Raw genomic sequence first — 16876 nt, 5'->3', positions numbered from 1 at the left:
AGGCCCAAACTCTTCCCTGTGACATGCCCTTTTTAGTGAGTGTCCAGAGATTTGGCACCCATCTTCTGGGACATCTACCATTACAGAATCATTAAGTTTTCCTTATCAATTAGTGTTTTCTCCCTCTTTAGATTGTAACTCCTTGAGGGCAGGAATTACTTCTACCTCATCTATTGTACTCTCCTAAACCCTTAGTATTCTTCTTGGCACATGGTAGACCCTAAATAAGTAATACGATTGATCAATTACTTGTTTGCTATGATATTCACCTTGTTTTCCTTTATTCTCCCTGTTTTATCTCCTGAAGTCACTGTATGTTTCCTCAGTTGATAGAATTTTAAGTATTTCAGCACTGTGTTATTCTCCAGTTTTTAAAGGATCTTAAAAATATTGGTGAGCCCAATTCTTCCAAGGGCACAGCACAGCCCCCACAGAGGCGTTCTCCTTTATGTTAATGGGAAGCAGCATGGTGTAGTGGATAGAACACAGGCTTGGAAGTCAGAAGGTCATGGGTTCTAATCCCGGTTCCACCACGTGTCTGCTGTGTGACCTTGGGCAAGTCACTTAACTTCTGAGTTACTTCACCTGTAAAATGGGGATTGAGACTGTGAGCCCCACATGAGACAGGGACTGTGTCCAACCAGATTTGATTGTATCCACCCCAGCACCTAGTTCAGTGCCTGGCAAATAGTAAACACTGAAATACCACAATTATTATTATTACACCCTTGATGGGGCAGTTTGGAGAAGACACAGACATTGTTTGCAGAGGAGTGTGCATTCTCCCCCTCCCCAACCTTTCCATTTAAGCATGCATAGGAGTTGCTGTGCAGATTTACAACAGCCTCTTCACCTTTTGTACTGGGTGATAACAGTACTCAATATTTGGTTCATTGTTTTGTTAATAGTCACTAGGTGTGGAACTGCAAAACTGAAATTTAACTTGTTCCAAGAGCCATTTTATATTTCGTTTTTTCCATGACATGCCTTTCGCCTCAGCTCTCTAAAGCGTTTTCAAATACCATTCATTGTGCTTCAGCAAGCATCCTGCTCATTTTCTTTTATATTTTATGGTCATGTCTGCATGGGGCAAACTGAATGGCAGATTGAAAATGTATCTCATAGTATTTAAACAGCTCGGATACCTCACAAATTGACCAGTTAACATTAGGGGGAATTTAACACCATTTCTTTTCATCAGAATCCTGCAACATGGGAATCAAAGGCTGGTGCAAACTTTTGAACATGAAATTGCACAAAGCCAAGGTGCTTAAATGTGTGGCTAGGAAGGAGCTGATTTAAAAAAAAATCAGGCTTTGCTTCAATCTGCCTTGAGTGAAAATAATACTGGGCATTAACCCAATTTTAATAGGGGTGGTGCCATGGAAGTATGGACTAATGTTTTTGGAACCACAGGTAACTAGTCCTGCCTCTCAGCCTGCACTAGGATCTTTGATTTCAACAATTCCATTTGACCAATAGAATAAATCAGTAATAGATCAATCAGAGAAGCAGCATGAAGTAGTGGATAGAGCATGGGCCTGGGAGTCAGGAGGCAATGGGTTCTAATCCTACCTGTGTCACTTGTCTGCTGTGCGACCTTAGGCGAGTCACTTCACTTCCATGGGCCTCAGTTCCTTCGTCTGTAAAATGGGGATTGAGACTGTGAGCTCCATGAGGGACGGGGACTGTGTCCAACCTAATTACCTTGTATCTACCCCAGTGCTTAGAACAATGCATGGCACATAGTAAGTGTTTAACAAATGCCATAATTATTATTATTAGTAGTATTCATCAAATGTTTACGTGGTGTAGAGCACTTTTCCACATTCTATGTCACTAGTCCCCCATCCTCAAAATCACCCTGATTCCATCTTGGGGGACCCCAGTTATTCTCCAGAGTCCAAGAGAGACTGGTAGTAGAAAGAGAGGGCACATACACATGCAGAGTTGCCAGAGGTCTTACATATTGTTCATCAATCAGGCAGCTATGGGGACAATGGATGAAGAAGCAGTAAGTCATTCGCATTTACTGAGCGCTTACTGTGTGCAGAGCACTATATTAAGCGTTTGGGAGAGTACAACATAACAGTATAACAGATACATTCCCTGCCCAAAATGAGCTTACAATCTAGAGGACAAACAGAGTCTAAATTAGGGTACAGTGTCAAGGCCACAATACCCCACCTGCAGTTGAGCTTCATGCTCAGAATTATGGGAATCAGAGTGGCCTAGTGAAAACAGTACCTGCCTGGGAGTTAAAGGACCTGGATTCTAATCTGTGCTCCACAAGTTTTTGGCTGGTGATACCTTAGACAAGTCAGCTAACTTCTCTATGACTCCGTTACCTCATCTGTAAAATGGAGATTAAGATTGCGAGCCCCACGTGGGGCAGGGATTGTGTCCAACCTAATTATTTTGTATCCACCCCGGTGCTTAGTAATGTTCCGGGCACATAATAAGTGTTTAACAAATACCATTAAAAAAATCTTAAGCCACGGCCCCAGGCAGCCCTTCTAATCCTGGAGAATGGCCACTCAGGCCCAATGCCTCCATCGGCACTTGTTCCTCAAATAGGTCTCAGGAAGCTGACCCTGCATCTAGAAGGGCTAGGGCATCTCAAACCCTAGAGACCGAAGAATTATGGAATATGTGGCAGCATGTGCAAAGGGAGAAAAAAAGTGCTCCTCTAGCCCTTTGCTCCTGCTGTCAAAACAGGCCTGGCCCAGGGGCTTCCTGAGGTCAAAGCCAGGCTCAAGCTCTCCTCTGGCTTTCTAAGGCTGTATATTTTCCAGTTCCTTCCTTTTTTTCTTGCCATGCTTTTGGTAACATAGAGCCTTTTTAAAATCATACTGTACAGATTTTACCAGCTCTTTGAATTCTTCTTTATTGTCAGACATCTTAGAGGTGACAGTAAGAGGTGAAAAAGGGCATTCTGTCATTAGTGAATTTAAATAGGAACACATTTAGGAAAAGCTGCTCCTTGAACAAAAGCATTATGAAATAAAGAACTAAAAAGCTGCAGGGCAGTGAAACACACAGACAGAGTTATGGATGTTTCCCCACTCTCACATTCCCAACAGTGACACAAACTGCAGTATAGTTTTTGGCCATGCGGTGACACTGTTTCTCTGTATTGGATTAACAGAATAGATTTACACCGCAATACATTTCTGAATTTGAAATGTTTATGAAGAATGAGAGCACTTTTCTAATTCTTTCTTACAATTTATCATTTAATAATACTAAAGGAATGCCTACTCTAATAACAAATTAGAAAGTAAATTGGTAGTATTTGAAAAAAAATTCTAAACAATCCTGTGGGGAGGATCAGGGGTCTAAATTAACCTGCTTCTGAATGCAAGAAGTTCTGTTAGAAAGGACATGCACATTTTGAGTTGTACATTCATTAACATTAGTTACGGCATAAACATACGCTAAGAAAGTATGTTCTTTTTACAGTAAAGATTCTCAAAAAGGAAAAACTGCATTTTGCAAAGACCTGTACAAAGCAGTCTATTATAAACTTTTGAAACCCAGAGCTTTTAATGGATGCCTAAAATGATTACATCTGGATAGGAAATGTTTTCCTGAGATGGGGAAAGGGAACTTGTTGCAAGTCTCAATTAGAAGGCAAAGATAAAGCATTGTACAATCATCTCCTTTTGGAAAGCAAATACTATAGTTAAAATGAGAATAGTTGGGCAGTTGCAAAAACATCTTATATATTCTATTGAAGAGAATAATTTTCTTCCAATTTTTTAAACTGGACTAAGGGGTCAAAAAACTCTCACTCATGTTGCATATCCAGTCAGAGTAGGGATCTAAAGTGATTCGCTTCTACAGTTCTGGCTGAAATGGAAGAACAGGTATAATTTTGGCCTTCATTTGCATTGAAAAAAGTTGGCTCATAAATGTTCTATGATGCTATGCTTAAATAATGCTTATTAAGTTTAAGGCTGACTGAGGTGAATTAAAGACTTGTTAAGAATGAGCTTTTGTTTGACTAATTGCTCCTCATCTGCTCCTCATCCAAAATATTAAATATTTTTATGCATGAACTATTTTCAGATTTAGGAAAACAAGTTATCAGGCTTCGAGCTAAAGCGAAGAACCCCTTTTTGAAAATCGCAACATAAACACAATCTCATTAATTTTAAAAGAGTTCAGCCAGTTTATAGTTCAGCCAGTTGGGTTGTGGCAGGAAGCATGTGATTGTGACAATATATGCTCTAGATGAAGATGTGTTGATATTACAATGGATTGTTGGCAAAAGTGCTAGAAATTCCCCAGAAAGCCACATAAACCAAGCCATCAATCTTGGTGGATGCAGTCTAAGATCAAAACACTTTTTAACAGTAAGACGGTTTCCAAAAACTGTTATAATCATTTTTAACACATTGCAGTAGTTTTTAAAACTGGCAGATGAAGGTCTGCTTGTATCTCTGGGGTAATTTTTGTTAATATTACTCAAAAAATGCAAATCAGGACTAGAAACTAAGACAATGCTATCAAAAGTGGTAAAGGAAAGTCTAAATTAGAGATTGCAGGGATGATTGTTTAAGATTACCGAAAGGTCCCATAAGTATATATGCATATATAATCTCACTGCAAATGTGAGAGAATGTTTAAGGGTTAAAGTAAAATTAATTTAGGGATGAGGGAAATTCCTAATGGGAGAAACTAAGTGATTACTTTATCTGGGAGGGACAAAAGATAGATGATAGCAATAAGCTGATTTAAAAATCCAAGTCACACATATTAAAGAGTTCTTAGTATCACTGAACAGATTTTTATTTACTATGAAGTAGCTAGCCAGATAGAGCAGGTTGGACCACTGAGAGATAAGGAGATCCAGCTGATGAATGGTGACAAAGATTTTTAATTAACAGTCTCTAGTCAGAGGTTAATGACCATATAAAATAAAAATAATTATGGGGGACTTTATTGCTTACAAAGTGCCAAGCACTGGACTAAGCACTGAGGTAATCAGGTCTCACATGGGGCTCCCATTCTAATAGAAGGGGGCACAGGTATCGATTTCTCATTTTGCAGATGAGGGAACTGAGACACAGAGAAGTCAAGTGACTTGTCCAAGCTCACGCAGCAAGCAAGTCACCAAGCTGGTATTAGTACCCAGATCCTCTGACCTTCAGACCCAGGCTTTTTCCACTAGGCCATGCTGCTTCTCTAATGTCTTCATCACTAACTGCAAAATTCTAGGCCTGCCCTTAACAATGCTTTTCATATTTTTAAGGGTTCTCAGGAATTCCAGGATTAAATGGTTTGCATGGACTCAAGGGGCCAAAAGGAGCGAAGGGTTCACCAGGTAAAGCAGTGAAACAAGGCTCTGACTGTGGGTTCATGGGTGGAAAAGGGATTTATAGTTTCCCCCTCAATGTGAGTTTGATCAAGCTCAGAAATTCATTAACTAAATGAAGAAAATGCCAATAGGTAATGAAATGCCAGAAATCAGAGCAATGGAAAATTTTACAAATCCCAGAAGAAAGGAACATTTGAGAAATCCAGATTGAGAGAGGCCAAAAGTGATTTGGAAAATGCAGTCAACTCCATTTAAAAGTTAGGTTGGAATTTCTGGAGAATTTTATACTGAAAACTCTCCATGCCTCAACCTAAGTAGAGCCAAATGTCACAGTTTTATTAATGATGAAGTACTCATTTTTGCAAAAGAAGAAAGGTTAAATGGGTCTAATCAGGCCTTTCCAATACTCTTCAATAGCCATATTGCTAAAATCTATATATAAGATGAAAAAGTCCCTGCTAATGCTAATTCTAATGTTTGGGTGAATCAAGAACAGAGTAACCATATTTTAGTTTGCTCTATTCTGGTGGGACCTGCTTTCTCTTGACCCCAAATTGATTTGCCTCGAGAAAAATAACCTAAAGCAGGACAAATTGGCAATTCAAAAATGTCTTTTGTGTAGGAATAGGAAATGGAGTAATCATCAAAATGAGTGGCTTCTGTTGAAAACAATAGGCCTGAATCCAGTGAGAAGGAAGCAAACCGATTACATTTTGGAGTGGCATTTCCAAGCTTGAGGCTCAAGCATTCATTTAGTGAATTACCTCTTCAAGGACACTAAAGTGGTATCCTAGTAGCCTAATAAGAACTAATGTCTCCAAACCAATCAACTGGCTCACTTGTCACTGGTAGAAGCCCATCCTGCACTAGCAATACCACCTTAGATGAACCCTCTATTTTTTCCTTCAATTTCTAAGCATTTTGGTTGCCTCATTTATTGTCACAGCATTCATGAAACGTAGACAGAGGGAAGATATCATCATCTCCATTTTACAAATGGGGATGCAGAGCCACAAGAAGGTTAAATGACCTATCCCCAGTCAGAGGCTGATTCAGGAATAGAGTCCAACTGTTCACCTCTCTATGTGGTCAGTTTTCATCCTGAGTGACTGTTCTGCTTTTCTGTTCCATAGGTTAGAATGCAATTTTCTCTTCCTGTGACATTTCATTTACAAAAAAAGATGGACTAGCAAAGAGTCTTCTCTCCAACTGGGTAGACCGTGCAGCATTAACTGCATCTTTAGTATTTTCCCATTAAGGTTTCATCGAAAGAGGACCACCAGGTTTTGCTGGATTGCCTGGAGCAAAAGGGGAAAAAGGAGAACCTGGAAGGGTGGGACTTTCTTTTCCAGGTCCTTTTGGTGAAAGAGGACCTCAAGGTCCCCCAGGTAAGAACCAACTTCCCCCTCCTCTGTTTCCTACTACTAAATAAGCCGAAGAGTTATGAAGGGAGAATCCTGATACTTTATCTCTTTCTGCAGGGAGGCCTGGACTTCAGGGATCTGCAGGTCCTAAAGGAAGAACACCTGAAGGAGAAATTTCTTATCCTGGTCCTCAAGGAGATATAGGATTTCATGGCCCCGATGGTATACGAGGTAATGAGAACTGACAATGATGCCATCTATAATTATGGAAGTGAAGATTGTTTTTTTTTTAAATGGTATTTGTTAAGCACTTATTATATGCCGGGCACTGTACTATGTGCTGGGATAGATGCAATTTAATCAGGTTGAATACAGCCTCTGTCCCACATGGGACTCACAGTGTTTACCCTCATTTTACAGATGAAGTAACTGAGGCACAGAAAAGTGAAGTGACTTGCCCAAGGTCACAGCTGATAAGTGGGGGAGCCGGGATTAGAACCCAGGTCCTTCTGACTCCCAGGCCCATGCTCTACTTACTACACCATGCTGTTCATCTGTAGTGAAAGAGAGTGTGAGTGAGTGTATTGATGGTGCTTTATTTTGAGGGTGGGAAAAGTTCAGAAACTCTAGACTCTAAGCTTGTTGTGGGCAAGGAACGCATCTAGAAACTCTGTTGTAATCTCCTAAGTGCTTAGTATAATACTCTGCCCAGAGTAAGTGCTCAATGAATACCATTATTTGATTGATTGCTTGATTGCTAGGAAGTAGTTACCTCTTAATGTGAACCCCATGTGGGTCAGGGACTGTGTCCAACCTGATTAATTTATATCTACTGGGTTCAATTTGCCATCCCAAATCCAATCCCAAAAGTTGGAATTTTTTATTTTAAAGTGAAAGAGAAGATACATATTCCTTCCAAAGCCTTTCGACTCAGTGCATCTGATCCTGGCCCACGAGAATGTCAACTGAAACAAAGTTCAGATAATAGGCTCAGTTTTAAAAGTGGTAAATGATTTGGGGAACAAGGAAGAATTCCCCTGGACTTTAAAAAAAGATTACCAAATGCTTAAGTGATTCAGATATGCATTCGAGTTCTCCTATTTGGTGGTTGGTTGTTTTCCTGACAGTTCAGGAGAATTCCTGGTACACGAGATCTATCCTGCTACACTCTAAGCTCCTTGAGAGTATGTAATCATGTCTACCTACTCTAATCTACTCTCCCAAGAGCTTAATACAGTGCTCTGTAGACAGTAAGTCCTCAATAATACCACTGATTGACTGATACAATGCCATGTGCATTCACAGAACTGTCCCTTCTAGATTAATCACATTTTATCCAGATAAATGCACATTTTGTAAAGTGTGCTTCCTAATTCTCTAACAGCATTCTATCCAAAATTTTTAGTAGGAACACGTTATGGAAGAATTTAGAGTACTGAGAAGGATATTTACAATGTGTGGATACATAAGAGATTCTCTTTTTTACATGTCTAAATCTTTGCTTACCACGGTCTCCTCCACCATCCAAATCCCTTTGCAAACATTTTGGTTATTTTCAAGAATGTCTAGGCACATTCATAAGTTTTATAAAGAAGTTTAAAGTTGTACTTTTTTTTCCCAGGTCCACCAGGGTCTCCAGGTCAACCTGGAGGTGTTGACTTTTGGAAAGGGAGTCCAGGTGATGATGGCTTTCCAGGACCACCAGGTCCCTCTGGTCCACCAGGACATCCTGGACCAAAAGGCATCCCAGGATGCGAAGGAAGAGATGGCCAAAAAGGTATGACTAAAACAGAGCTTAGTATAACACAATAAACTCTTGAACCAATCTGACCCAATGGAGATAATACCAAATAGAGAATAAAATTCTGCCCAGTTGTTCATATACATTCATATTCAATGTCTGTCATTCATTCATTCAATCATATTTATTGAGTGATTACTGTGTGCAGAGCACTGTACTAAGCACTTGGACAGTACAATTCAGCAACAAATAGAGACAATTCCTACCCAACAATGAATTCACAGTCTAGAAGCGGGGAGACAGACAACAAAATAAAACAAGTAGGCATGAATATAAATGAATGGAATTATAAATATATACACATCATTAATAAAAGCAATAGAATAATAAATATGTACATATATACACAAGCCTTGTGGGGCAGAGAGGGGCGAAGAGCAGTAGGGGTGATGGGGAGGGGAGGAGGAGCAGAGGAAAAGGGGGGCTCAGTCTGGGAAGGCCTCCTGGAGAAGGTGACCTTTCAGTAGGGCTTTGAAGGGGGGAAGTGTGCTAGTCCTACTTCTGGTCGGAAAGGAATTGTGTCTACCTACTCTCTTGTATTTTACTCTCCCAAGCTTTTATTTACAGTTCCCTACGCACTGCAAACAATACCATTGATTGGCTGCCATTTGTATACACACATTACTTGGAGGAACCATATGATGGTCGTGCTCGATATCACGATGCTGATTAGTGGTGAAAATTCTGACCTTCATTTTTTCCTTTAGCAATTCATTACAGACAGTACATCCAGGAATTTATTCAATCGATCAGTCAGTAATGGTATTTATTGAGAGCTTAGCTCTGTGCTCTTCACACAGTAAGGACTTGAAAAAGTACAAGGCAGTATCCATGGGATGTTGAAACTCCCTTCCTCGCAACATATCTACCAAACCTCAGCTCTCTCCCAAAACAAAGCCCTCCCAAAATTCCTCTTCTCCCAACAAGACTTCCCTTGTTATCAAGTACTTTGCTTCTAGTTAACCTTTCAGACCTTACTGGGTGCTGAGCAATGTACTAAGCACTTGGGAGAGTACAGTTTAACAGAATTGATAGATTCTGCCCATAAATGAGTTTACAGTATAGTTTATCATGCCAGCATCTTCTCTGGATCGCACTGCACCCTCCAGCTCTCACCCCAATTTCCCTCCTCCAATTCTTGTCCAAACTTCTCAAACAGGTCATGGCTCAGTGGAAAGAGCCCGGGGTTGGGAATCCGAGGTCATGGGCTCAATTTCCGGCCCTGCCACTTAATAATGTTGGTATTTGTAAAGCACTTACTATATGCAGAGCACTGTTCTAAGCGCTGGGGTAGATACAGGGTAATCAGGTTGTCCCACGTGAGGCTCACAGTTTTAATCCCCATTTTCCAGATGAGGTAACTGAGTCACAGAGAAGTAAAGTGACTTGCCCACAGTCACACAGCTGACAAGTGGCAATTGTGTGTGAGAAGTGTGTGACAAGTGACAGGTGACAAGTGTGTGAGAGAAGCAGCGTGGCTCAGTGGAAAGAGCCCGGGCTTGGGAGTCAGAGGTCATGGGTTCGAATTCCAGCTCTGCCACTTCTCAGCTGTGTGACTGTGGGCAAGTCATTTTACTTCTCTGTGCCTCAGTTACCTCATCTGGAAAATGGGGATGAAGACTTTGAGCCTCACGTGGGACAACCTGATGACTGTGTATCTCCCCCAGCGCTTAGAACAGTGCTCTGCACATAGTAAGCGCTTAACAAATACCAACGTTATTATTTTATTATTACACCTGCAGTCTGCACTTACTTCCTTCAACTCCTTTGAGCATTTACAATCCAGTTTCTGCCATCTTTGCTCCACTGAGGCCGGTCTCACCAAATAATTCCCTTTTCCTTGACAAATCTAAGGAGCTCTACTCCATCCTCATCCTCAGTCTCTCAGTTGTTTTTGACAGTGTGAACTACTCCATTCTCCTTGAAATCCTATCTAACCTGGCTTTTATTGGCAGAGTTATCTCCTAGTCCCTCTCTGGTTGATTTTTCCCAATCATTTTTGCTAGATTTCCTCTTCCTCTCATACTCTAATAGGGAATGTCTTGCAACTCCTTCTGTCTCCCTGCCTTTCTCACTCCCCAAATCCTCCTCTGGGGACCTCATGGGCTCCCATGACTTCTACTACCATCTCTATCTCTCTTGCCTTGACCTTGTTCCTTTTCTGCAAACTCAGAACTCCTTGTGCTTCCAGATCATTTCCACATGGATGTCCCACCAGCAGCTCTAGTTTATTATGTCCAAAACTGAACTCCTTTTCTTCCCTCCCAAATCCTCACCTTTCATCTAACTTTTCCATCACAAATGATCATACCACCACCCATCCCATCTCTTCAACCCATAACTTTGGCCTTCCCCAGAGTAGCAGCCCCTGTATATAATAATTATATTTTGTGTCCAACAGTAAGGACGGTAGGAATTCCATATCACTGCTGCAAAGAGTGGAGTTCTGTTCCAGGTTGGTCCCTGCCCCATACATTGCAATCTTTCATTAACGATAAAGCCAATGTGACCCAAAGTTATTAAACTTCTGGAGATCAAGCGTGCAAACAACTTTGCAACAAAAACAGACAGTTCTTTGAGAACAAGAAACCTTGTCTGCCTCTGCCCATCTAATCAACAATCAGGTGTCTTTGCAGGATCCTCTCCATTACCTAGCATGTGGGTGCTTTTTCATCAAACCATCCTGGTTTTTTCTTCAGAATGCTAGTGAGATCATAGAACTCTTACAACCAATTGAGAAATATAACACCTCTGTAAACCAATAGTTTAGGACCAATAATTGCTGTGTTCTTGGAGAAAGAACGTAATCATAAACCACAGTATAAAAATAATTTATATCTCTAGTTTCCTCCTGCTGTACCAGAGACTCCACCTGTTCTTTCCACAAGTCAAAACAGTCTCACAACTCTTATACTTTGTGGCCTTCTTAGTTTCTGTTCTATTCTAGCTTTTCTATGTGTTTTTAGGCCTCAGGCTCTTTCATCTAACTCATGCCAAGTAGCCAGATTCAAACTTTGTGCATAGTAGTAATCTCATCACCACGTCTTCTCTTTTCTCTTCTGAAAAGAGAAATGAAGAGTGTTTTTCTTCATCTGTTAAACTAGGATAGACTATATTATTATTCTTTTTAACTTACGTTTGTAGCATGCACCCAGGGAAGAAGGAAAATCAATATTATAAAGACTTCTTTTTCCCCTTCTTGATTTGGTGTGCTGGCAAAATAATTTTCTGAAGTGATATATTTAATGGTGGCACTATTTAATGCCACCCTGCATTAATTGGGTGGTCTGTAGTGGCTACTTTATGCAGAATTCAGTGGAGAATAAAGTTTATTACAGCAGGACATAAAACCTATGACAACTCCATTAGCACTGTATTGAACCATCACAATTGATCGTACCACCACCCACCCCATCTTTTCAGCACTAATAACAGCTGACCTGTGGTCAGCTAACAAAAGAAGAGGTTGCAATATTTGTAGGAAATATCAAGGATGAAAAACAAAGCCTGGACATGTACCAACAAAGCAGCCTTAACAGAAAACTTCCTACTTGGTCGGCACCCTGATTGTTTTGGGAGTTTGCTTGAGAGGCAGCTGCTACTCAGCAAGACTGGGGACCTTAAGCTCTCTCCCCATTTCATTGCCAACCTACCTAGACTCCAATGAGATTCCCCAACGTGTAGGTGGAATGAGAGGAGAGATATTGCTGGAAGGTGGTAAAGTCAGAAATGCGGTCTGTTGATCAGGAGCTTATGAAGAATTTGGATTTCCTGCAGTGGGCTTGGGGCCCTAGGCAGCTACGAGACATCTTGCTTGAACGGAACTATCCTTCTCAATTTCGGTATTTAATAAGCAGTAAGCATTCCCTAGGGAGAGCACAGGAGTGGGAGTCAAGGAGATATTGGTTCTAATTCCAGAGCCACCACTTCCCTGCTATGTGGCCTTGGACAGGTCGGATTACTGCTCTGGGCCTCAATTTCCTCATCTGTGAAGGGGGATTAAATACCTGTTCTACCCCTCCCCTTTAGACTGTGAGCCTCGTGTGGGGCAGACACCAGGTCTGATCTGATTACATTTATCCCAGTGCTTAGCACAGAGTTTGGCACAAAATAAGCACTTAAATATTACCATAGTTATTATTATTATAGACCAAGTTTTTCTTATATCTACCTCAGCCCTTAGTATAGTACTTGGTACATAGTAAATAATGTTGGTATTTGTTAAGCGCTTACTATGTGCAGAGCACTGTTCTAAGCGCTGGGATAGATACAGGGTAATCAGGTTGTCCCACATGAGGCTCATAGTTAATCCCCATTTTACAGATGAGGTAACTGAGGCCCAGAGAAGTTAAGTGACTTGCCCACAGTCACACAGCTGACAAGTGGCAGAGCTGGGAATTGAACCCAACCGGATTGTTCTACTATATATATTCTCTTCAAAAGCACACTCGTACCATGCATACATGTCCATAATTACCCAGGTTTCTAAAGTAATTAATAATAATTATTGAATGCCTCATGTTACTAGAGCACTGTATTAAGCACTGTACTCAGAATTAGTAGACAAGATCCCTGCCCTCAAGAAGCTGGCATTCTGCCAGGGAAGATAAAAACTACAATAAATTACAGATAGAAAGAAGTGATAAATTATAAAGATATGTACATAAGTGGCATGGCAGAGGCATGAATATCCAAGGACTTAGGTGGCATGGAATTAGTGTAGTGGCAAAGTGGGCTTAGGAGCGTTTGGAGATGAGAAATTAACTGAGTAAGGGCTCCTGGAGGAGATGTGATTACAGAGGGGTTTAAAGGCAATTGAAGCTGTTGACTTTAAAACTTAAGATCCTGTTCCCAAACTTGTCCATGCAGTTACATCCTAAATATAGATCCCATTTACACATTTGTTATCTCCCTTAATGCTTGTGTTCTTAAATGTCTGTGGAAGAAGTCTTAGGACAGTATGCAGAGCAGATCTGTTTTTTCTAATAGCACTAATAATAATAATGTTGGTATTTGTTAAGCACTTACTATGTACAGAGCACTGATCTAAGCGTTGGGGCAGATACAGGGTAATCAGGTTGTCCCACGTGAGGCTCACAGGCTTAATCCCCATTTTACAGATGAGGTAACTGAGGCACAGAGAAGTTAAGTGACTTGCCCACACTACTTCCTCTTGGTTGAGTCTTAATGCCTATGGCAGTTAAAATTATCTTTTTTCTCTCTGAGAAAAGAAGCCTTGTCTACTTCTCTGACCTGTAGCTTCCCTTTGCTTGTTAATGGCTGCAATGATTCAAAATGACCATTTCTTTTCTATTTTATTCAAATTGCTGATTGTTCATGTTCCCTTTAGGGCCAATGGGACATCCTGGTCTTCAAGGTCCACCTGGACGCCCTGGGCCATATGGAGATAAAGGGAGTCCAGGACCCCCCGGGACTCCTGGGTCACCTGGTCCCAGAGGTAATGTTATTATATCTGTTTCCCCATCACACCCCACCTGGGGTAGTCTAAGACTCTGTAATAAAATCTTCTGATAGAGTATTTTTCTCTCATAACTTTAAAAGTAATGAAAATGCAATGAACCTGTCATTGGGAATCATATCTGTCAAGGTCTTGGAACATATTTAGTTTACTAATTCCAGAACTACTACTCTTGCTGAATGTCTCATGATTTACAAATTGAGATGTTGAGTAAATAGGAGAAATGAGAGACAAATTCATTCTATTACTTTGCTTTTATGTTGGGTATTTCCAGTCACTCTCCCCTCAATTTTCACCCCAATTAACTTTTCTAGATTTTTCATTATAGGCATTAATGTTTATTAAACTAATGACCCTTGGAATCTGAGCTAAATGGAAGAAATTCCAGAGGCATCAAGTAATTTTACCTCAGGTCCTAAACATAAAATGGAAGGCAAAATGAAAATGATACATACATATGAGACTGAAAGAAGCACTATTTTCCACAACAGAAGTTTTGCATTGCTCCTGCACAGCTCAAAATACTTACCGGCCTATTAAATAGGATTCAAGTCCACATCATAAACATTCTGTTGTTGTGAAAGATACCCCATGTGGTTGAAAATAATGTATCCAGGCTTTAAGATTACATATTCTACTTTTACTCCCAAACCTTCGAATGTGGATGAAACAATTAAAGATTTACAAGTATTAATATGAATGAACCAAGTTCTAAAGTAGTTCATAAATATTCTAGAAGGAGATATATACAACAATACATAACCTGGTCAGATTCAGTCAGATACCTGCTCAAGAAAAAATTCATTCAGTTACATGTGAATGTGTTAAAAGGCATCTGTTTCCTGCATTACCATTATATGTCCTTGAAAATCTCTTCCCAATATAAAATTTCTCTCATTTACATGGGTGTATGGCACTATCTGAATACTGTTTTTTGAATTCTTCAGGTTAGAAGTGAGCATTATGACAAAATAATAGATGCTTGTTACTTGGATCGCCTGTCTGTGACTGTCTATTTCTCCTGTCCTCATGAATGAAAGCCCAGGATTCCTATTTATACATGAATGGTTGTAGTTATAATAGCATTGAATGTAGGTGGTTCCTAGTACATATACAGAAGCCTTGTGTTTGTCATAATGGAGGTTCTTATTATACATTGTCAAATGTGTCAATGTATAGTTTATATAGTTTCTAGCAAGGTGTGAACTATGAATGCTTATGTCAAATTACATATTACCAGATTTTTCTTTTTTGTGCTCTACAACATAAATAATTAAAACAACCTCTTCTCAGCAATGAAGAGATCATCTTTTAAAACTCTAAGGAAATTTGACATGCTTTTCTTGTTAAGCTATTTCATTTAACCCACCGAAATTTTCTTTGAATGTTCCAAAATATTCCCATAAATCTCTTGATTTAAGTGCGCTCAATTCAGTACAACATCAGAAGAAAATTATTGCACGGCTTTAACTCTTTCAAGGTAAATACAAAGGATGTTGATGAGGAGCAAAGAGTAGTAGTGCCTGTTGCATGCAGTTCACTGCACTTAGATCTGGGGAAAAAAGCAGATTTGAGAATTAACATCACAGTCTAAGAATATGGAAGTGAGAGACTACATATCAACTAAACAGTTACTGAGTACTTACTGTGTGCAGAGCACTGTACTAAGTGCTTGGGAGAAGACGGTATGAAAGAGTTGGTAGACTGCAGGGTGGCTCAATGGAAAGAGCCCAGCCTTGGGAGTCAGAGATCATAGGTCCTTATCCCAGCTCTGCCACTTATCAGCTGTGTGACTTTGGGCCAGTCACTTCACTTCTCTATGCCTCAGTTACCTCATCTGTAAAATGGGGATTAAGATGGTGAGCCCCATGTGGGACAACCCGATTACTTGGTATCTACCCCAGAGCTTAGAACAATGCTTGGCACATAATAAGTGCTTAACAAATACCATCATCATCATCATCATGTTCCCTGCTCAGAGTCAGTCTAGAAGGGGAGACAGGCGTTAATATGATAAATTGTGGATCTGTACATAAGTGCTGTGGGGCTGAGACATGGGTGAATAAAGGATGGAAATCCAAGTGCAAGGGCAATAGAGAAGAAAGTGGGAGAAGAGATGAGGGCCTAGTTGGAGAAGGCCTCTTGAAGATATGCCTTCAACAAGGCTTTGAAGGTGGAGAGAGTGATCGTCTGTTGGCTGTAAAGGGGGAGGGTGTTCTAGGCCAGAGGCAGGCTGGCCATAGGTAAGAAGTCGGCAGCAAGATAGGTGAAATTGAAGTAGAGGGAGTAGGTTGGCATTAGAGGACTGAAGTGTGTGGGCTGGGTAGTAGTAGGATTGCGGGAAGATGAGGTACTAGGGGACAAGGTGATTGAGTGTTTTGAAAGCCTGTGGTAAGGAGTTTCTGTTTGATGCGGACGTGGATGGACAAACACCGGGTGTTCTCGAGGAGTGGGGAAACAGGCTGAACGGTTATATGGAAAAATGATCTGAGCAGCAGAGTGAAGTATGGACTGGAGTGGGGAGAGACAGGAGGTGGGGAGGTCAGAAAAGAGGCTAATGCAGTAAGCAAGATGGTATAGGATAAGTGTTTGGATTAACGTGGTAGCAGATTCGATGGAGAGGAAAGGGCAGATTTAGTAATGCTATGAAGGTTGAACCACAAGGATTTAGTGACAGATTGAATATGTGGGTTGAATGATACATTTACATAAGATAAAACAAAAGTAACATCAGAGACAAGGACAAAGATGAATCCAAAAAAGAGCAGTAAAACATTTTGGCTAGAAAAGCTTAGTTGCTGGTTCCTCATAGCTCAGACTCCAACATTCCCAGCCACCAACATTCCCAGCCACTGTCACTGCCTCCCCATCAAACTGATATTTATGGAGGCCACTCACCTCCAGTGTTT

The 16876-nt window shown here is 40.6% G+C and overlaps 1 protein-coding gene across 3 annotated transcripts in view; it reads left to right on the top strand.

The window, feature by feature from the left end:
- Positions 1-16876, top strand: part of COL4A4 (collagen type IV alpha 4 chain) — a 123132-nt gene that overhangs the window by 85870 nt on the left and 20386 nt on the right. For all 3 annotated transcript variants that reach the window (XM_029068969.2, XM_029068967.2, XM_029068968.2), the window contains 5 exons: positions 5258-5329; positions 6583-6711; positions 6805-6918; positions 8309-8464; positions 13839-13946. In XM_029068969.2, the coding sequence (XP_028924802.1) occupies positions 5258-5329; positions 6583-6711; positions 6805-6918; positions 8309-8464; positions 13839-13946 (579 nt within the window). The remainder of the gene's footprint in view (positions 1-5257; positions 5330-6582; positions 6712-6804; positions 6919-8308; positions 8465-13838; positions 13947-16876) is intronic.

This window comes from Ornithorhynchus anatinus, chromosome 7, assembly GCF_004115215.2.
Source record: "Ornithorhynchus anatinus isolate Pmale09 chromosome 7, mOrnAna1.pri.v4, whole genome shotgun sequence".
In the NCBI taxonomy this organism is placed as follows: Eukaryota; Metazoa; Chordata; class Mammalia; order Monotremata; family Ornithorhynchidae; genus Ornithorhynchus; species Ornithorhynchus anatinus.
The sequence above is the reverse complement of the archived record's forward strand: the minus strand, read 5'-3'. Positions and strand labels throughout refer to the sequence as shown.